At 40.8% G+C, this 23311-nt stretch overlaps 1 protein-coding gene across 1 annotated transcript in view; it reads right to left on the reverse strand.

Moving 5' to 3' along the window:
- The window catches only part of WDR70 (WD repeat domain 70), a 436397-nt gene that overhangs the window by 146491 nt on the left and 266595 nt on the right, over positions 1-23311 (reverse strand). The window contains exon 11 of the mRNA XM_077462835.1: positions 8119-8218. Coding sequence (XP_077318961.1) covers positions 8119-8218 — 100 coding nt within the window. The remainder of the gene's footprint in view (positions 1-8118; positions 8219-23311) is intronic.

Below are 23311 nucleotides of genomic sequence, written 5' to 3' on the forward strand. Positions count from 1 at the left end.
GACCAAATACTGCATGGGATATTGCCAGTTAAACCCTAGTGGTAATTATCGCATGTTTTTTAATGATCTGGTTGTTTGGGAATTGTACTTGAAAGAGAAGTATATTTTTTTTTTCTGAATTATACTTACCTAGGTGAATGCAGCATCTGTCCCCCGGCACCTCTACATTGAGAACCGAACGATCGAACACTGTCGATCGCTTGGATCTCACAGCTCCCCGAGCAAAGAGCTGCTGACAGTAAGCAGCTCTCTGCTCTGCCCTCTGTGCTCACTGGAACGTTCAGCTGTGAAAGGAGGTGTTGGCCGGGTGTCGGTCCAGGGATCTGGTGGATCCAGACTTCATGGTCGTGATGATGTTGAGCCTGGACCGACTCTGTGACGTCAGCAGAGAATGGACTTCAGTCCATTGTATGCTGAAAATGGGATCCATATGAGAGGTACAGCCAAACAAGCTTTGGCTGTACTTCTCCTTTAAGAGTTTTTATTATGCAGTATTTACTGCCACATTTTTGGTAAATAATCATAATCATTTTTTTTTCTTTTGTGAATTGGACTTCTCTTACCGCATGAGATAATTTATGCAAATGAGTAACGTGATACCCTTATCGCATGCAGTAAACGTTAGTGAATTGACCCCTTAGACATTTAAAAACACAGCCAAAAATAGCACAGAGCCCAGGATAGTCCCGGAAGTAGATGCTGAACCTGGATATTGCCTGAACAAAGATCATTTTATCCTTCTGGGGACAAAAGCAGATGAAGACATTGTCAGGGTGAATACTGTGATTTTCTCTGTGTGGTTTTAAGTGATACTAAAGTCTCTTTTTTTTTTTTTTGTTAAAAATACATGTTATACTTACCTGCTCTGTGCAGTGGTCTTGAACAGAGCAGCCCAGATCCTCCTCTTCTCGGGTCCCTCTTCGGCTCTCCTGGCCCCTCCCTCCTGCTGAGTGCCCCCACAGCAAGCAGTATTGCACGCCGCACTTTTCACAAATTTGTTTGTAAAAAAAATTGAAAAAACTATTCATCATTTTCCTTCCACTTCAAAATGATGTGCCACTTTGTGTTGGTCTATCACATATAATCCCAAGAAAATACTTTTACATTTTTGGCTGTAACATGACAAAATGTGGAAAATGTCCAGGGGTATGAATACGTTTTCAAAGCACTGTATAAGCAATACAGAAAACTAGTCCTTGTAAATATGCTGCAGTGGTGAAAGGGGAGGGGGTGTTTAGGATAATTAGTTGGGTTACCACACTGTTCAACATCTCTAGGATTACAGAAATCTAGACCAGGGGTTTCTAAACTTTCTAAACAAATAGCCAGTTTATTGTCCTTCATATTTTAGGGGGGCCAGACTGTGTGAGTATGAACTGCCCTAGCATCCGTGGGAGTAGACAGTCTCTCAAATTTGGTGGTCAGTGAGAGGAATAGTGCCCCATCATTAGTGTCAGTGGGAGGAATGGTGCTCCACTGTTGGTGTCACTTGAAGGCATAGTGCCCCATTGTTGGTATTAGTGAGACCAATAGTGCACCATCGTTCATGTCAGCAGGTGGAATAATGCCTCACTGTTGTTGTCAGTGGGAGGAATAGTGCCTTATTGATGGTGTCAGTGAGAGGGCTAGCGTCCCATTGTTGATGTCAGTAGAAGGAATGGTGCCTCGTCGCTGGTATCAGTGCTAGGAATAGTGGCCCATTGTTCGTGTTATTTGAAGGAGTTCTGGTTTAATAATAATATATTGCACAGTGCTCCTCAATAGTTCACAAGGTCTATTGTCCTTCACCCCTGGTGCTAAAACACTGCTGCTAAAGTCAGTACAAAGATTTTCTTGAAAGGGCCAGTTGTAAGCTTCAATCCTCCACCATTAAGGATCACGCCCTTTGTGCTCAGTGGGTTACACAGTGGGAATTGTGCTTCATTGTTGTTGTCCTCAAAAGGAATGGTGCCTCTTTGTTGGTGTCAGTGGGAGGAGTGCCTCATATCAGTGGAAGGATCAGTGCACAGCGGTCCATATACAGTGGTGTGAAAAAGTGTTTGCCCCCTTCCTCATTTCCTGTTCCTTTGCATGTTTGTCACACTTAAGTGTTTCGGAACATCAAACCAATTTAAACAATAGTCAAGGACAACACAAGTAAACACAAAATGCAATTTGTAAATGAAGGTGTTTATTATTAAAGGTGAAAAAAAATCCAAACCATCATGGCCCTGTGTGAAAAAGTGATTGCCCCCTAAACCTAATAACTGGTTGGGCCACCCTTAGCAGCAACAACTGCAACCAAGCGTTTGCGATAACGTGCAATGAGGCTTTTACAGCGTCCTGGAGGAATTTTGGCCCACTCATCTTTGCAGAATTGTCCTAATTCAGTTACATTAGAGGGTTTTCGAGCATGAACGGCCTTTTTAAGGTCATACCACAACATCTCAATAGGATTCAGGTCAGGACTTTGGCTAGGCCACTCCAAAGTCTTCATTTTGTTTTTCTTCAGCCATTCGGTGGTGGACTTGCTGGTGTGTTTTGTATCATTGTCCTGCTGCAGAACCCAAGTTCGTTTCAGCTTGAGTACACGAACAGATGGTCGGACATTCTCCTTCAGGATCTCTTGGTAGACAGCAGAATTCATAGTTCCTTTTATCACGGCAAGTCTTCCAGGTCCTGAAGCAGCAAAACAGCCCCAGACCATCACACTACCACCACCATATTTTACTGTTGGTATAATGTTCTTTTTATGAAATGCAGTGTTCCTTCTATGCCAGATATACTTGGACACACACCTTCCAAAGAGTTCCACTTTTGTCTCATCGGTCCACAGAATGTTGTCCCAAAAGTCTTGGGGATCATCAAGATGTGTTGTGGAGAAATTGAGACGAGCTTTGATGTTCTTTTTGCTCAGCAGTGATTTTCTCCTTGGAACTCTGCCATGCAGGCCATTTTTGCCCAGTCTTTTCCTGATGGTGAAGGCATGAACGCTGACCTTAACTGAGGCAAGTGAGGCCTGCAGTTCCTTGGACGTTGTTGTGGGGTCTTTTGTGACCTCTTGGATGAGTCGTCGCTGCGCTCTTGGGGTAATTTTGGGCGGCCGGCCACTCCTGGGAAGGTTCACCACTGTTCCATGTCTTCGCCATTTGTGGATAATGGCTCTCACTGTGGTTCGCTGGATTCCCAAAGCTTTGGAAATGGCTTTATAACCCTTTCCAGACTGATAGATCTCAATTACTTTCTTTCTCAATTGTTCCTGAATTTCTTTGGGTCTCGGCATGATGTGTAGCTTTTAAGGATCTTCTGGTGGACCTTACTGTGTCAAGCAGCTCCTATTTAAGTGATGCCTTGATTGTGAACAGGTGTGGCAATAATCAGGTCTGGGTGTGGCTAGAGAAATTGAACTCAGGTGTGGACAACCACAGTTATAGTATGTTTTAACAAGGGGGGCAATTACTTTTTCACACAGGGCCATGATGGTTTGGATTTTTTTTCACCTTTAATAATAAACACCTTCATTTACAAATTGCATTTTGTGTTTACTTGTGTTGTCCTTGACTATTGTTTAAATTGGTTTGATGTTCCGAAACACTTAAGTGTGACAAACATGCAAAGGAACAGAAAATGAGGAATGGGGCAAACACTTTTTCACACCACTGTAAATGGCAAGCAAAGAGCGGAATCTGGTGACCACTGATCTAGACCTTCAAAACTCCCTGAAGTTGTACTGCTCACTGACCTCTAGAGGTTCTACAGCACAGCCAAAAGCAAGAATTGTTGAAGAATTTCCTGGCACTAAGAAAAAGAAGTATAATCAAATGAAAGCTTTCCAAAAGAAACATTCAAGCTGACAAGGAAGCCTTTTTATGCTAAAAAAAAGGTTAGGTGTCTGGCTGTGGTGTTGAACCTTTGGCTTCAACGGTTCAAGTCAATGACCCAGTATTCATCCAGAACAGAGAGGCGTCTCTTCTTTTGTCCAACACCCACGTCCCCACCTCCAAGGAAAAGCAAGCCGAACATGCATGTTTATGCAGTTACCCGGAAAGTAAGTCCGCAAGTTGGCATACTAGCCAGTCAATTAAAATTTTTAGAAGGAAAGGCCTACTCTAAATGAAATAATTACAGTATGACTGGAAGGTACACAGATCACAGTGGGTTAAAGGCGATCTGTAGCGTAGTCCTACAAATCCTCTATTCAGCTGCGTCTGACATCCATACAATCCCAGCTAATTTTCTACATTTATCAGATGAAAAATAGATTGTGTAGAGCTACATCATTGTTGATTAGCTCTTATCACAGGCGTCCTGGGGAAAGCATAAGTGAAGATTGTTAGATGACTGGAGTTATCCGATCCTTACCTTTTTCTTAACTACAACTTCATTTTGACAAAGTAGCAAAGAGAACTAAAGGCAACAACATAGTTTGTTTTATAAAAGCAGTGCAAAAGAGAAAACAAAATCCCAAAACTGTCAAATGATTTTAACTGCTGGCAATTCTATGCAGGAAACAAACGACATAATCTGATTTGTAGCATTTATCATTGCACCAATTATCATTAAATTCACGATTGTATTTGGAAAGTTAGCTTTATTTACAACCGTTTTCTTTCAGGTTTGTAAGACTATTTGCAAGCCCGAATACTTTTGCCATCTACAACATCTTGCACCTGCAAGGTAGGGACGTACGGTAACTAAACGTATATGTAATGGGGGCCCCATTGTAGAAACTATTCAAGGTCCCCCTACTTCTTTAATCTTCAACTCAAAAGAAATTCATCTACAGATACCAAATTACAACAGCTTAGCAATTTGTATACTGGTTTCCAAACTATATACATCAGCGCTGGAAAAATACCAGAAGTCAGTTAAGTAGTCCATACTTTAGATGGGGGCATCATCTCTGCTGTGTCATTGTATTCCAACAGTGGGGAGACTTCCCCACACAGTCAGAATACACTGATCAGGCTATGACCTGTGGTGCTGATCGAGCTTGTAAAAAGACAATACTTCTTAAAATTACAGCTGTTGACTAACATTTTGTTGTCAATGGATCTGGCTCCTGGATTTGATAGACTGAATCCTGAATGCCATTTAATTTGACCACCCTGATATACTGTACATATTAATATTATCCAAATGTATAGGTCAGTAGTTATTGTTCCCCCGATTAGATAGCAAAGTGCCCCTTCTGCTTCTAACCCCCTTAGCAGAGACATGAGCAACTATGGCTTTACTTATCTACTTGTTTCTAGGAATTTCCAGTGAGAGATATTTTCTAGAATCTTACAAGCTGTCATGTTTCTTTGGACCTCATGTACATTGCTGCTGCTAAACAGACGTTTAGGAGCAGTTGGGCATTTTTTTTCAACTGCTCCTGAACTCTCCTATGTTATCTTATCAGTACATGTACAGAGTCATTTATAGTCATTTCTGGGCAGCTGAGTTTAGAGGCCTTTTTGGAAAGCAAAAAAAGGAGTTCAGACACTGAGTTTAGAGGCATTTGAAGCGCCAAATGCTTCTAAACGCAACGAAATGCGGTAACTCACGTTTATCCGCGCTTTTTTTAAACTCTTCTAAACGCAAACGTGGCATTTTAAATGCAGCAAAATGATTGTTTTAAACATGGGATACTATCTGTCATTTAAATAGTTGAGGAGAGGTTCTAAAAACGTCCCATGTACATTAAGCTTTAGTGATAAAATATAATTTAGGAATTCAGCTGTAAGAACCCGACACCTTCGATAAGATCATTTGAGAGGGTGCAAAAACAAGAGCTTCTAGCTACTTTCACCCCTGGAGCCTAAGGCTTCTTTAACACTTGCGGCGATGGTCGATAAAAATGGACAGTTGAGCAGTCTTTTTACGGCCTTCCCCTGACCGCCCACCTATAAGTAGACATGGTGCCACTAGGATGGGTACACATTTCCATGGCTGTGACAAGTCGCATCATGGTGCTGCAATTTCAATTACATGCCAAGTTTGAAAAGCACCAAGTAGCATTCAGCAATAAAGCTTTGCATCATGGTGCTGCAATAAAAAAAAAAAAAAAACAAACAAAAAAACACACAACCTCCCATGATGCACTGCGTACCTTTTTCAGGGGGGCGGTAGACATCCCTGGAAGTGTGAAAGGAGCCTAGTTCTCGTATACATCAATGTACAGCCATGGAAAACATTTTGAGAATTACACAAATATAAATTTTCACAAAGTCTGCTGCCTCAGTTTTTATGATAGCAATTTGCATATACTCCAGAATGTTATGAAGCGTGATTAGATGAATTGCAATTAATTGCAAAGTCCCTCTTTGCCATGAAAATAACTTAATCCCATAAAAAACATTTCCACTGCATTTGTGGAGAAGGCTTCAGGACACAGGACACCCAAGAAAGTCCAGCAAGCATCAGGACCATCTCCTATAGTGGGGCAAATACTTTTAGAGGCTGTCCTGGTGTCAAGAAGGACAGCAAACAAGCAATTTCTTTCCATTAAAAACATCAGAGACAGACTGATATGTTGCAAAAGGTACAGGGATTGGACTGCTGAGGACTAAGGGAAAAGTCATGTTCTCTGATGAATTCCCTTTCCGATTGTTTGGGCATCCAGAAAAAACCTTGTCTGAAGAAGAAAAGGTGAGCGTTACCATTAGTGTCATGCCAACAGTAAAGCATCCTGAGACAATTCATGTGTGGGTGTTGCTTCTCGGCCATGGGAGTGGTCTCATTTACAAATTTGCATAAGAACACAGCCATGAAAAAAAAAGAATGGTACATCCTCCGAGAGCAACTAATCCCAACCATCCAAGAACAGTTTGGTGACAAACAATGCCTTTTCCAGCATGATTGAGCACCTTGCCATAAGGTTGCATGGGAAATAAAACTAAAATTTTGGGTTCATGGCCAGGAAACCCCCCCAGAGCTTAATCCTATTGAGAACTTGTGGTCAATCCTCAAGAGGAGGGTGAAACGCCCCCCCCCCCCCCCCCAGCCCCATTTGTGACAAACTCCAAGCATTGATTATGCAAGAATGGGCTGCCCACAGGCAGGATGTGGCCTAGAAGTTGATTGACTGCATGCCAGGGCGAATTGCAGAGGTCTTTAAAAAAAAGAAGGGTCAACAGTGCAATTATTGACTCTTTGCATAAACTTAATGTAATTGTCAATAAAAGCCTTTGTCACTTATGAAATGCTTGTAATTATACTTCTGTATACCATAGTAACTAAAGATCTAAAATCACTGAAGCAGCCGACTTTGTGAAAATTTATATTTGTGTTATTCTAAAAACTTTTGGCCACAGCTGGAAGTGTGGGCTAAACAAGGCCCACCACAAAGATTACAGGTGCTGCTCAAGACTCCACCAGGACTTCTTGCATGACAAACCGCTAGGAGTGCCGACCGCTAGGAGTGCCAACAAGGATAGAGATCATCCCAGCTTAAGACATCCAGTAAAGAAGGGAAGTCCTAAAAGTCACACATCACAGTGTGTAACGAGATGTAGGACAGCCTCAGCCTGGTCTGCAACTAGGCCACTCCTTCAACATGTTGAACTCCAACCCTGGAGCTTAATCATAAGGATGCCCATGATAAAGCCGTGGAAGCAAATTAAAATGTGGTGGTGAATGAAAGTTTCACTTTCACTCACTGTCACGTGTGACTTTTTAGAACTTTCTTTCCCTACTAAATAGTTAGGGGCCATAGTACACAAAACATGGAGGTGAGAAAGAAAGAGGAAAAAGCAAGTCATCCAAAATATGCACATGAACTTCACAGTAATATAAGTATGCAAAATCTAGACACATCCCAGGTAAGTTATAACTTGCTTTCAATATTCAGAACAAATGGGGCCTTTGTTTGGAGGGAAATGTAAATAGATATACCCTGATTTTTTTTATTATCCCTTATCCAGCCCTATAACGTGCAGCACCATAAAAGAAAACCCATTTCCATGATGCCTAATAAATGTGTTTTGACACCCCTGACGAACCCAGGTGGCACTCTGGTTGAAAAAGGCCGGCTTGACTGTATACCATTTTCTGTGAACAACTATATGAACAATATCCTAACTGTAAATATTTTTTATTGTTTCCGGATGCTTTTGTTCGGAATGTCTTCTTCACTATGAAACTTTTAGTACCTACCTCCTCGTGTAGCAATGATGGTGCCGCCATAGGAGAAAGCAATACAGGAAGTATCTGTACTTGGTGTGTGAGCCTGTTTGCAGTGAAATTTTGTGTGAACCTAAAAATAAATAAAACAAAATATATATAAATAATACTAAAACATATATTAGATGCTTAAAAATGTCCTTAGTTGATCAATGTTATGATGAGATGTGCTTTAAGCTGGCCATAGACTAAATCGTTTTTTTCAATCAGCCTGCTGGCTGATCAAAAAAATTTAATGGATTCCCTTATCCAGAAAAGTCAAGTGGATGGGGGAACACTGTCTGAATTTTGATCCATCTATGGTTAGCTTTAACCACCTCAAGTCCAGACAATTTCACCTACTTCCTGCCCATGCTATTTTTCAGCTTTTTGGGACTGTCACATTTTTTATGACAATTACTTAGTCATGCAAACCTGTACTCAAATTACATTTTTAATCATTGTTTTGAGACAGATAGAGCTTTCTTTTGGTTGAATTTAATCACCACCGGGCTTCGATTTATTTATTTTTGCTACATAAATGAAAGAAGACTTAGAAATTAAAAAAAAAAAAAAAAAAACACATTTGCAAATAAATCATCTTCCTTCATAGATTTAGGCCAAAATGCGCTCTGCTACATTTCTTTGGTGAAAAATTAACCACATCGGTGTATATTATTTAGTCTGTATGAAAGTTATAACGTCTACAATCTATAGTATATATATTTGAAAATTGATCAATCCTGATGTACGGATTGACAATTTAATTTCTAAAATGCCAGGACAGTAAATACCCCCAAATTACCACTTTTTGGAAGGTAGACAGTCCAGGGTATTTAGTAACAGGCACGGTGAGTACTACTGTAATAGCTGTGATTGGCTACAGTGATCACATGGTACAGGGCTACTATGATTGGCCCTATACCATGTGTTCACTGTGACCAATCACAGAGATCATAGTAGTAAACAGCAGCTCAACCACGCATTTTAGCCTCCACCCAAATGTCTAAATAAAGCCTTAGTGAGGTCTCCAGATCTGAACACAGTTTTCTAAATGAGATCTAACTAAATCTCTATTGTATATAGGGTAATCAGGACCTCCTTCCTCCTGCTGGTAACCCTGTTAGTGATGCATTCTAGAATTCTATTTGTTTTACCCACTGCACATCCCACACTACCAGAGTGCTGATGTGCAAAGCATTATAGGACAGCAATACAAGTACTTACAAATTGCATTTAAAAAAATAACAATATATAAAAGAGCAAAATTTAAAAAAAGGTTTCTCTGCAAAAAATAAAAAATGGTTAATATGCCTCATGGTGTTGTTTGCTGTCTTTTTCATTGGATATACTTGTGAGTGTGTCAGATGTCTGTTGCCTACTCTGTTGAGTAACGTGGTTCCTTCTGCCAGCCGCTATAACACCTCTGTGTCTTGTAGGGGCGCTGGGAGAAAGAATCACAGAGCATGATGGTGGGGGGGGGGATTGATGTCGGAAATCCCTGTTTAATTCATTTTTAATATTCAAAGCAAACTCTTCCATCCAATAACGTCTCCACGCTTTATTTTGTTGAGAAATCACTTTGAAAAACATTGCCAAGCATTTCTATTGTCAATCATCTTGAACAAGGGCAGATGATTCGTGTAGCATTCATGTAGCAAGAAAAAAAATGTTTATGAAGACTCTTGGGATGTATGACATCATATAGGCCTAGGCCAGAAACCAGGAAGCAACTGAAGAAATGTTCAAAAAAAAAAAGTTTTATGCTACAGAGCAGCAGCTGTGCGCCGAATCACGTATATAAATAAATATATATATAGCATTGATAATCGTATGTGTCACTGGTTCTAGGCAAAGTGTCAGAATGTCCATTGCACTATTATAATATATACTATAGTTTGTAGACATTATAACGTTCACATAAACTAAACAATATACGCTTATTGTGATTATTTTTTACCAAAAATTATGTAACAGAATAGATATTGGTGTAAATTTATGAAGAAAGTTGAAATTTATTTTTTATTTTTTATGCAATGTGTTTTATAGCAGAAAGTAAAAAAAAAATTTCAAACTTGTTGGTCTTTTTTTTTTTTTGCTTATATCGCAACAAATAAAAAACGTAGAGGTGATAAAATACCACCAAAAGAAATCTCTATTTGTGGGTAAAAAAATTGACAAATTTTATTTGGGTACAGAGTTGCACAACCGTGCGACTTTTCAGTTAAACTAATGCAGCGCCATATTGCAAAAAATGGTCTGGACTTGAAGGGGGTAAATCTTCCGGAGGTCAAGGGGTTAAAACAAGTGAATATAATCTATTTACTAATGCTAACTGCATTAAGGATTAAAAATAGGTAAGGCTGATTGAGATACACCGATTGAGATTGAGATGCACTATACTTTTAAAGGTATTGGGGCGCCTGCCTTTACACGCACAGGAACTTTAATGGTATATCAGTCTTAGTCCGTAGTGTTCAATATTGAGTTGGCCCACCCTAACATCTTCAACTCTTCTGGGAAGGCTGTCCACAAGGTTTAGGAGTGTGTCTATGGAAATAATACCTCCAGAAGCATACTTGTGAGGTCAGGCACTGATGTTGGATGAGAAGGCCTGTCACAGTCTCTGCTCTAATTCACCCAAAGGTGTTCTATCAGGTTGAGGTCAGGCCTTTGTGTAGGCCAGTCAAGTTCCTCCACCCCAAACTCACATATCCATGTCTTTATGGACCTTGCTTTGTGCACTGGTCCAAATCATTTAGTGGAGGGGGGATTATGGTGCGAGATTGTTTTTGAGGGGTTGAGCTTGGCACCTTAGTTCCAGTGAGGGAAACTGTTAAGGCATCACCATACCAAGACATTTTGGACAATTTCATGCTTCCAACCTTGTGAGAACAGTTTGGGGATGGCCCCTTCCTGTTCCAACATGACTGCACACCAGTAAAAGTAAGGTCCATAAAGATATGGATGAGCGATTTTGGGGTGGAGGAACTTGACTGGCTTGCACAGAGTCCTGACCTTATCCTGGTAGAACACCTTTGGGATGAATTAGAGCGGAGACTTAGAGCCAGGCCTTCTGACCTCACAAATGCGCTTCTGGAATAATGATCAAACATTCCCATAGACACACTCCTAAACCTTGTGGAAAGCCTTCCCAGAAGAGTTGAAGCTGTTATAGCTGCAAAGGGTGAGCCAACTCAATATTGAACCCTACGGACAAAGACCTGGGATGCCATTAAAGTTCACGTTCATGTAAAGGTAGGCATTGCAATACTTTTTGACAATATAGTGTATTTTAATTCCACTTTAATGAATGAATAACTACTTTATAGCGGCTCCTTCATTTTCTAATATTTGCCTAGAGCAGTGGTTCTCAACTAGGGTTCCGCGGCGATCTGACTGTCAGTCGCAGGCAGCTGACAGAAGGATCGCAGACACAGGCAAAGATAGGCAGGGAAGCGGCTGGCACCCTATTGGCTGTAGCGCGCTGTTCCCCCTCGGCCACTCCTCCTTCTCCCATCCTGTCCTTCCCGAGTGCTTGTAAGTGACATCATCTGGAGTGGACAGGATAGGAGGAGGGGCAGAGGGGGGAACAGCACGCCACTGGAGAAGATATGAAACAAGCGCTGAAGCTAGCAGAAGCAAGTACTGAAGTGTGCCTCGCTGTGTCCTCCTACAATGTGCCCATAAATCTGTCCCCTACCCCATTTAATGTGACATGTCCCCTGTCCCATGTAATGTCCTGTTGTGTGCTCTGCCCCATGTAATGTCCACTGTCCCATGTAATGTCCTATCATGTGCTTTGCCCCATGTCATGTGCCCTGTCCCATGTAATGTTGCCCGTCATGTCCCATGTAATGTCCCCTGTCTTGTGCCCTGTCCCATGTCATGTCCTCTGTCCCATGTAATGTCCCCTGTCTTGTGCCCTGTCCCATGTCATGTCCCCTGTCCCATGTAATGTCCCCTGTCCCATGTAATGTCCCCTGTCCCATGTAATGTCCCCTGTCCCATGTAATGTCCCCTGTCCCATGTAATGTCCCCTGCCCTGTCCCCTGTCCCATGTAAGGTGAACTGTCATGTGCTCTGCCCCATGTAATGTCCAATGCCCCATGTCATGTCCCCTGCCCTGTCCCCTGCCCCATGTAATGTGCACTGTTATGTGGTCTGCCGCATGTAATGTCCACTGTCATGCCCCCTGTCCCATGTCATGTGCCCTGTCCCAAGTAATGTCCCTTGTCATGTGCCCTGTCCCAAGTAATGTCCCCTGTCATGTGCTCTGCCCCATGTAATGTCCCCTGTCCCATGTCATGTGCCCAGTCCCATGTAATGTCCCTTGTCATGTGCCCTGACCCAAGTAATGTCCCCTGTCACGTGCTCTACCTCATGTAATGTGCTCTGCCCCATGTAATGCCCCCTGTCATGTCCCCTGTAGTGTGTTCTGCCCCATGTAATGTCCTCTGCCCCATGTAATGTCCCCTATCATGTCCCCTGTAATGTGCTCTGCCCCATGAAATGTCCCCTGTCCCATGTAATGTCCCCTGTCCCATGTAATGTCCCCTGTCCCATGTAATGTCCCCTGTCCCATGTAATGTCCCCTGTCCCATGTAATGTCCCCTGTCCCATGTAATGTCCCCTGTCCCATGTAATGTCCCCTGTCCCATGCTCTGCCCCATGTAATGTCATCTGAATGGATCAGCTCTGCAGGAAAAGAAAGCACAAGTTTCACATTAAAAAGGTACATTTTAATATTTGTTCTTTTATTTAATGCTATCTCTACGAATAATTTTTGTTATCAACAGCTCGCTGATCATACCAATGTTCCGTGAGCTGTAGATGTGAACATTTCAGGGGTTCCTCCAAGGTAAAAAGGTTGAGAAACACTGGCCTAGAGTTTAGCTTTAATGGACTTTTTCCCCCCATTAAGACAGAAAATACACATACAGCGCAGAGAACAAACAGGTAAAATAGTCATTTTTCTCCCTTTGATCATTTATCCTTAAATAATTTCATGTTATCCTTAAAGAAGTTTATTGGTGATTTATGGATGACTTAACAAAACAAAACACAAAAGATATTATTTCTTGTAAATTACAGGATGAAGTAGACGCTAGGTACGGGACACATGCCAAAAACCCTCTCCAATCTGATTCTGGAACATTTCATTTTCCACAAAATCAAAACCCCAAAGTTCCCTCATATTTTTGCTGCCTCTTTGAAAACAGACACAATACGCAAGCAAGAACCAGAAATATGTTAATGAATCATACACACGAGACTGGAAAAACAGGGGGAAATAAACAGTACTTGGGTAGGGTGTTCAGATAAATTGTGGCAAAAAAAAACAAGAAAAAAAAAAAAACTGCGTGCTTTAATACATCACCTGTTTCTTGACAAGAGAACAAAAAAATATATGTATTTCCAGCAACAGAAGTGCAAGTGAGAAATAGCAGACTGCATACAATAGTCTTTTTCTCAGTGGCAGGGGGAAGAAAGCCCCTCCACTATTTGAACTGGACTCGATCTGTGAACATTTCTCAAGCCGATCGAGGATGTGATTGCTCGCTGAACCTATGTGCGTCTTTCGACTTCCTTAGACATTAACAACATGTTTTTAGGAGACCTTTCCAAGAACACTGCGGATTAAGACAATAAAAATGGAATATGGACAGAGCGCGTTTATGATTGTGGGAGAAAAACACCAGACGGCCGTGACAAGTGTAAGAGAGGTCATTAATGGTGCTGGGTAACGATGGCTAATATAAATGGAAGGATCTGCACATTTACAGGAAGGGACAAAAAAATATCTTAAAAATATAAATGTGATTTTATTTCTGAGCGAAAACATTTGGGAAAGAACTGTATGTTCATGGGATTGAACTTGGATAAATATCCAAGGGAAAAGAAAGCCCATTAGAAAGAAAATTACATGAGGGTCACGAAAGAAAACAAATGTAAATTCAGTCGTAGACATGCAGACTAAGCATAGGCTAGGTTTAGATCTTTGTGTGTCAGGGACATGTGCAAAATCGCTTGCTTTACTGATACGCAAAGAAACACGCTACCCTTTAGCAGAGGAGCGGCGATGTAATTGTTAATGGCACCCACATGCATCTCCAATCGCAGGCACCAAACTGTGGTCTTTTTGGAAAAGAGTCAGAGTTCTTTCCTGTATTTCTCTTCTTTTCTCTCACTTCTCCAATTGAAATAAATGGGCTGCCCAGCATACAACGCTTGTGCAAACGCACCCAAGCTTGGTTGCCCCTGTAGGTGTGAACCAAGCCTAAGGCCCATTTCACACTGGGGCGGTGCGGGCGCCGGCAGTAAAACGGCGCTATTTTTTTTGCTAGTGGCTGAAAAAGGGTTAAAACTACCGCAAAGCACTGCTGCAGCGGCGCTTTGCCGAAGGTATAGCCGCGCTGCCCCATTCATTTCAATGGGCAGGAGCGGTGAAGGGGCGGTATACACACCACTCCTTCACTGCTCCAAGGATGCTGCTAGCAGGACGTTTTTTAACCGTTCTGCCAGAGCACCGCTCCAGTGTGTAAGCCCTCGGGCTTTCACACTGGAGTGTGAGGAGGGGCTCTTTCAGGGCTATTTTTAGCGTTGTACCAGTGTGAAAGGGGTCTTATACTAGCTATGGATCAGTGATGCAGTACTCTGTACTGCAACTTACGTATCCGCTGGCTCCCTGCGGTATTGCGGGGTAAAATAAACCCCACACCAAGGTATATCCAAGAATAAAAATGGTGGCCCACAAAAGGTCCCCTATCCGTATGGGTCCCTTATTAGGAATACCTTGGAAGCGAAAACGTGAAGTATCCCGTCTGGTTCCAATGCTGCCCAAGGGAGCCAATTGATATGCAAGTTGCAGTACCTACTTCAGCTTGCATTTCCTGCAGAGGGACGCGCTAATACCTATGGTCGCCACTAGGGATTTGATATTGTGGTCTGGCTGCCTGTGTACTTACCAATATTTCTACCTCTCACTGAGAAGTGGCTCAATCACGAGCTATCACCATATTGTATTTTCCTTTACTCTCCCACCCCTGATGAAAGTTTTCAAGCAAAACTGGAAACGCGTCGGGTCTTTGGATATCTAATCCCTATGAGAGCATAAGTGTTGTTATATGGTTTATTGTTTTTTCTATTTGTATTGTATTGCATATTTCTACTGTACATATGCTAGTCGCCTGTCCTTGGTTTTACTACTTTGTATATTAATAAATATATTTTATACTTCCTTTGCATGTGTTGGTGGTCTGTCAAAGTCCCACTTAGGGGGTACTTTTTTGTTCTACATATAGGGATGGGACCACCACACTGCCTATGCTGACACAGTGGGAATCTTCTTTTTAGTCCATTTAATAAGAACACGGGGGAGGAGCTTTCTTGCCGACATCACCCGCAGCCGCCTCAGGCTTACCACTGTTTTTACGCTGCCGTTTGTACTGATCGCTGTTCCAGCGCCTTTTATGTCACGGCTGACAGTATTTTTTTATATTATGGATCTTCTTATATTGTTTTATATTATACAAAAGTTTTAGCCACCCTAAGTCTGCATATGCAAACTGCGTATTTCCCATCAACAGTTGGCGAATGTGAGGCACAGAGCAACCCAAGCAGCAGTTTTTTTACATCTGTGAATAGCCTGTGTTGTCACTTGAGTAGCAAAATACGAGGATTACACATCCAGCTCAGTCCAAGAAGTAATACATCCCTTCCTTCTACCCCAAATGGTGCCTATCTGGATTTTAACTCTACGGGAACAAGTACATAGCTATTGCTGGGGTTTCTTTTTGGAAAGCCCAGTATATGTTGTAATTTGTGTATTATGTAAGCGGCCTGTATTAAATGTTTGTCTGTACAATAAAGATTTTACACGTAAAAAAAAAAAAAAAACTTTAAAAAAAGTCTATTCTGGATCCCCTTTACAGACATGGCTCCATTATGAGGTTAAGGTAAACAAAGACAAATCTGAGCAGAAAGTGAAAGGGTGAAAGTGGAACAGTGTCTGAAATAAGAAATTACCTTGTTGGACGTGAATGAACTTTGAATACACCTGTGACCGCCCTGTCAAATCACGTTAACCTCAGAAAAGCAATTACATGGCATTGCCTTCAGGCTGAAGTCAACAAGCAAGATTTACACACACAGAGCAGGAAGAAAGGTGTCAAAATAAACAAATATCTGAAAAATAGAATGTCACTGTCCTCAAACAGAAAGCTACGCATATTCAAACTGTACTCATATACAAGTCAAATTGTCACTATAGGAGTATAACGACTAATGATATAGCAAACAGGAAAGGGCAGTAACCAAAACGACCAATCATATTTTAGTTTACTAAACACTAGTGAGAAATGTATGTTGATTCATTTATATTAATTACGGTATACGACACCTACCCTTACTGGATAAGCCCAAGCCAAGGCAAGTATTTTTGTGGTACCCCCACATGCAGTACAGTGGTAAAAGATTGTAATGTTCTGCTTCAGACCAGAAATGGTGGCAAGTGTCATCTAAATCCAGGGCTTTTTTGTTCAGTGGGAAAGCCGGTCCGGCACGCTCAGCACTAAATGTATGTAAGGGCACAGGGTACTGGAGAATCTATGATTCTGGCTTGCTGGGTGATCTATTGTAACTGGTGGCTATCTATTGTTACTAGGCGGCGCCTTATGTTGTTGAGGGGTCAATTGTTGCTTGTAGGGATCTACCGTTGAGGGAGAAGTCTACTGTTGCTTGCTGCTGAAAGATCTGTTGTTGCTGTTGGGAGTCAATTGTTGCTGAGAAGTATAATGTTGGAGGGATCTATTGTTGCGGGGGGATCTACTGTTGCTGGGGTGGGGTCTACTGTTGCTAGGGAGATATATTGTTGCTGGGGGATCTAGTGTGGCTAGGATAGGGTCTATTGTTGCTGGCTGTAGGGGATCTATTTTTACTACTTTTTTTGTTATTAGGAAAATGAATACAAATTACTTAACACCACAAAATAATACTTGGTTCTGTATTCTCTAAAATGATGGGGGGGGGGGGGGTGCTGGTGTGAACTGCACTCTTGTCATTCACAGGAGAAGTACAGCCAAACAAGCTTTGGCTGTACTTCTCCTTTAAGTACAGTTAGTATCACTACCTGGAGTTATCTTTGCCTCTCAGAGATTCCATTTTGTTACAAAGTGGTGTAAAACATTGTCAGCATACTTACAGAGGCTTTTGTACCAACTTTTCACTTTTCTTTTGTTAATTTTTTTTTCCAACTGAACATTTTTAAAGTTGAGGTTTTATTACTGTCTTTACTATACAGTATGTATACCATAGTTTTATAAATAAATAGATACATGACAAAGAATTTCCAAAGCACTATGGGTTATCTGAAAAAGCTGCATCAGGTTGCTCCATGTAAATAGGATAAGATTATAGATTTTTGTGGACTCACAGTCAGTGGGTTGAACGATTCTAGCTGCATTCAACCTGTAAGCCCTTGTACACATGGTCAGATACTCCGACAACAAAATCTGTCGGATTTTTTCCAAAGGATTTTGTCCGAAAGTGGTGTTGCATACACACGGTCGGACAAAGTTGTCGGAAAATCTGATCGTTCGTAACGTGATGACGTTCGTGCCTTGCGACGGGACTACGTTGCGTCTAGTAGCCAATAGCTTTGGTGTCGTAATTTGATCTGAGCATGCGTGGCACTTTGTCCGATCGGAATTCTCTACAAATGTCCGATCGAATCATGTTGTCAGAAAATTTTATAGCCCAGCTCTAAAACTTTGTCGGTTGGATATTCTGACGGAAACAGTCCAATGGAGCCCACACATGGTCGGATTATCCGACAAAACGATCCGATCTGAATATCTGACCGTGTGTACAAGGGCTAAGAGAACTGGTGGCAAACTGGATATTCTGGAGACAGCATGAAGACCAGGTGAGCGCTGTAGTGAGTAACATACCTGAATATGTGATTATTCTTATGCTTTTATAAAGTAGCATTCCCCTTTAAGGTAAATGCTGTACTTTTAACCCAAATTACAGGTTTATTGAAGACAGGCTATACTTTCCCTTTAAAGAAGCTTCTCAATATGGCAGATACGGATTAAAATAAATAAAACAGTTCAAAGCCATTACAAAAAGGCAATATGGTGTTAGGTGTCATTTCAAAGAGAACCTGATCACTTCAAGGATCCCACATCTGTCTAATAATATATGTGATGGTTTGTTTTGCTGCGAGAGGCACTTGTCCTGAGGGCCTTGACTCAGATGGGAAAGTTCTAATCTGATATCACAGTTAGCCATTCTGCAGTATGAGTCAGGCTGATCCAAGGAATGAATGGAATTCCAGATGTGAGTCCTCAGGCAGGCCATAGATGTGTGTAATGTTACAAGGCTGCCCCAATGACCTTCCCAGCGAAACCTGCATTATATATGGTTCCACATCAAACTCCATAGACAAACATAAATTAGGGGCGACAAAGCCAAAACAATTCATATATTTATAGGACAGCTTCAGTGGACAGCCAAATATGCTCCTGGGATTTTATTCAAAGGGCCCATGTCCTTGCTTTCCCTTTGTGGCCAGAGACAAGTATGACAGGAACAGTGTTAATTGAGCTAATTGTCAATGACCTTTGGTGATGTTACAGTCACTTGGACTTCACAAAGATCTGCAGCAACAGATAAGAGAAAAAGGAGAATTGTGCACTTGTGAAGGCCAGAGAAAGTTGGTGATTTATGAACCTCCCAAATCAAGATCTGTTGAGAAGTTAATACTTTAAGCAGCCAGAGGGCATTGTTCTTTTCATCTCCAGATTGCGTCCATAAATCTCAAGGTTTAACACCAGTGGAATATAGTTGTATTGCCTTAAAGCCAAGTACTGGCTAGCTAAACTAAAAAAAAAAACGCAGCGTTTAATAGAAAGCACAGCAAGACTTCTCATACCGTTAATTTTAACTTTTACCCCCAAAAGAGCGCCAGTGGAGGTACCAAAAAACTCAGTAGTCAGTTTTGGGGAGAATAAACATGCCTAATCTCATAAAGCAGTCTTCTGTTTCTGAGTAACCAGTGTCTCAAGTCAAGATGAGTACTAGCTTTAAGAAAAACAGTATTTGCAAAAGTGATTTTAAGGGATTTAGTGGGGCAACTAAAGGGGGTAAAAGTGACTAATTAAGGTAAATCAGTCCCCCCCAAAAAAATTCTGGTTAAGCTGAAGTTTAGCTAAAAAGAAAATCCCCCAGGAAATCAACACTCTGGGAAGTGGTGAGAAGTCGTGAATGGATGATGTTTCGCACAGCTGGAAAGGTGGGTAGTGTACTGTGGCTAAAAGAGGTATGAAATTCTAACACACTTAACAAAATTTAAAATTCTTTGGCAGTTAAAGCATTTCACATATACAGCAGGTAAAATAAGTATTGACCACGTCACCATTTTTCTAGGTAAATATATTTCTAAAGGTGCTATTGATGTGAAATTTACACCCTCGATAACCATCGATAACAACCGATGCAATCCATACATACAAAGAACACAAAACAAATAAGTTCAGAAATAAAGTTGTGTGTAATAAAATGAAATAACACAGGGAAAATATTGAACAAGCTAAGTGAAATTTATTAAATACTTTGTACAAAATCCTTTGTTGGTAATGACAGCTTCAAGACACCTCCTGTATGTAGAAGTCACATGCATTGTTCAGGTGTGATTTTGGCCCATTCTTTCACTCAATCTTGAAGGCCCCATGGGCCTCTGCTATGAACTCTGCTCTTCAGTTCTTTCCATATATTTTCTAATGGATTCAAGTCAGATGATTGGCTGAGCCATTCTAGCAGCTTTATTTTCTTTGAAACCAATTGAGAGTTTCCTTGGCTTTGTGTTTGGGATCATTGTCTTGCTGAAATGTCCACCCTTGTTTCATATTCATAATCCTGGTAGATGGCAGCAGATTTTTATCAAGAATGTCCTGGTATATTTTTCAATTTATCCTTCCTTCAACAGTAAGATGTTTGCCAGTACCGTATGCTGAAAAACAGCCCCACACCATGATGCTCCCACCTCCAAACTTCACTGTTGGTATTGGGGTGTTTTTAGGGGTGCCATTTGACCTCCAAACAAGGTGTGTATTATGGCATCCAATTTTGGTCTCATCTGACTACACTATATTCCCCCAGTATTTCACAGGCTTGTCTAAATGTTGTGCAGCAAACTTTAAATGAACTTCAACATCCTTTTTCTTCAGCAATGGAGTCTTGCGTGGTCAACGTGCATACAGGCCATGCCAGTTGAGTGCATTACTTTTTGTTTTCTTTGAAACAATTGTACCTGCTAATTCCAAGTCTTTCTGAAGCTCTCCACAAGTGATCATTGGCTCTTAGACAACTCTTCTGATAATTATTTTTACTCCTCTATCAAAAATCTTGCGAGGAGCACCTGGTCGTGACCGGTTTATGGTGAAATTACATTCTTTCCACTTCTGGATTATGGCCTTAACAGTATTCACTGGAACATTAAGAAGTTTAGAAATCCTTCTGTAACCAATGTCATTAGTATGTTTTGCAACAATAAGGTTGCAAAGGTCTTGAGAGAGCACTTGCTTTTACCCATCATGAGAGGTTTCTTGTGTGACACCTTGGTAACGAGACACGTTTTTATAGGCCTTCAGTTGAGACTAAACCAGCTAAAAATTTATTTGCAAGGGGCAGGATTGCTTTCTAATTGCCAATCTATTTCAGTTGATGTCTTGGCTTTTCATGCCTTTTTTGCACCTCCCTATCTTCAGGTCCTGAATTTTTTTTCCCTGTGTCATTCCATTTTATTACACATCACTTAATTTCTGAACTTATTTGTTAGTGTCCACCTTCTGCCAACATAAAACTCCTTCACTTGATATATGGCTATTAGCTAGATAATGTAATGCTTTGTTCACCCTGCTAATCTTCTAATAGCCTGTTTGCAACCATTTTCTGATTACGTCTACTCTATATGGCATTTCTCAGCGTGGGTGTCTTGATGGTGACAACAGTGGACAATTCCTGCATAATGTGTGTTGAAATGACCACTTGTAATCTTTGTTGGAAGGTTATGTGACAGGGTGACAACACAGAAGCAAAATTTGGAGACAGGGTTGGAGAGTTGTGTCTCTGTAACAGGCAGTGAATGCACAAGGATCTTCATGGCAGGATCACCAGTTTTAATTTAATTGAACTTAAAAATATTGAAATACACTTTTGAAATGATCATAACATGTTAAAACTTGCATGCAATTTTATTTACTGGATTTACTTTAAGGTTGAGTTTTGTTTTATTATCTTTTAGGCTGGACATTATATATGACATCTCGTGCTATCTACCAGTGTAAACAAGCCATTTCCTAGGGATCGTGGAATGCAGGTGCAGACTTAGATGAATTATGACCCAAAGTCGAGTTCTTGGGAAAATATTTAAATTATCTAAAAATGGTTTTAAAAATTAGACTTTGCTGAACATTTGGCTAGTCTATTTCTTAAAAACAGCTAAAATGAGCCAAAACAAATAGCAGTATTTTGATTAATCTAAGTTTTTCAAAAAAAGATAGAGGTTCTATTTTTGCCAGGATAAAAGAAGTGGCCTCTGCTACAATTAACTTCAATGCACATGTACAAATTCATAAACATATTTGTGCAATTTGTTTAAGCAAAATTTTCATTTTGTTTACTGTAGATGTCATCTACAGCCATAGCCAAACAGACGTTCCCACCAACAAATGGAACGACTTTTAGTCTGAACTGACAGAGATTTGACTAAACAAAGGAGATGCAAAGGGATGTAAAAAATCTTAATGCTCAAAAATGCATCATTTTTGAAAATTGAACCCTTTTACTGAAAATTGTTTATCTTTCTGATTATATACACTAGCAGTGCATCTGATTTTAAACCCCCAGCCTGAATTCTTATAGGTTCATATCATGCAACATGCATCAGCAGAAAAATAACAAAATAAAGCCTTGCAAGCAGGTAGGCTGAGTGCAATGTATCAGTTTAAAAATGTTTTTTCCCCATTGTGGTTTAAAGTTATTTGTTTAAAAAAAAAAAAAAGGACAACTAAAATACACTATATTCACTAGGGTTGCATCGATACTAGTATCAGCATCCATACAAAGTATTTGCACAAGTATCGGTACTCGTGGAAATGCACCGATACCTGAAACCAATACGTTCAGGCTTAGTTCTTTGAGCCGTCAGTAGGTCTCCCCAGTGTTAAAGAAGTCCGGTAATTGGAGCTGTCAAATAAGAAAAAAGCAGCCGGCAACGTTTATTAACAACATCGCTCAGCCTTGAAACACTAAAATAACAAAAAAACATTGTTTCTTTTTGTATCTTTCTGTTTCTACATCTGTAGATCAAAGGGCTGAACAAATGTTTCTCTGTTTAACCCCTTATTAACCCTTAATTCACTCTAATCAGCCTTAATTAACTCCCTATTCTCCTCCATTTCATTACTTTCCTGCTTTTTTTCCACGTCTATTTTATAAACGATAAACAATTACAACTTTTTTTTTGTTTGCTTTGTTAGTGAATATTTTTACACATATATATTAAAGAGGAAGTAAACCCTGATGAGTTTACTTCCTCTCATTCCCTGCAAAGGCAAAGCATAATGGACTACTATGCATCGCATAGTAGTCCATTATGTGTCACTTACCTGACACAGGAGCCAGCGAAGTCACCGCTGTCCCCTGTAGTCCGGAGCCTCCATCTTCTCGGTGGGTCTTGCTGCTCCGCCGCTGTCATTCGGCGAAGCCGCGATGACGTCACTCCCGTGCATATTGACGGTGCCGCGCTCAGTGCGCCTGCGTGCCGCTGTCTACGCCGCATGCACAGTAGACAGCGGTGCCTGTCTTTCGGCAAATATCTCATAAACCGTGTAGGTTTAGCAGATATTTCTTGGACCTACATGTAAGCCTTAATCTAGGCTTACCTGTAGGTCAAAGTGTGTTGTAAGGGTTTACAACCACTTTAACATATATTTACACATTTGAGATTGAAAAAGTGCTAAATAAAAAAATAAAAAAATCAGTTTATTTCATTTGTAAATAACTTTTCAATGCTATGTACCATTGCTAAAAGCTGAATTTAAAACAAAACAGTTGCAGTAGGCACCGGTAATTGGCATCGGCGAGTACTAAAAAACAAAAAAAGTATCGGTACTCGTACGCG

Source organism: Lithobates pipiens, unplaced genomic scaffold, assembly GCF_037356315.1.
Source record: "Lithobates pipiens isolate NorthernLeopardFrog02 unplaced genomic scaffold, aLitPip1_a1.2 Scaffold_3, whole genome shotgun sequence".
Taxonomy (NCBI): Eukaryota; Metazoa; Chordata; class Amphibia; order Anura; family Ranidae; genus Lithobates; species Lithobates pipiens.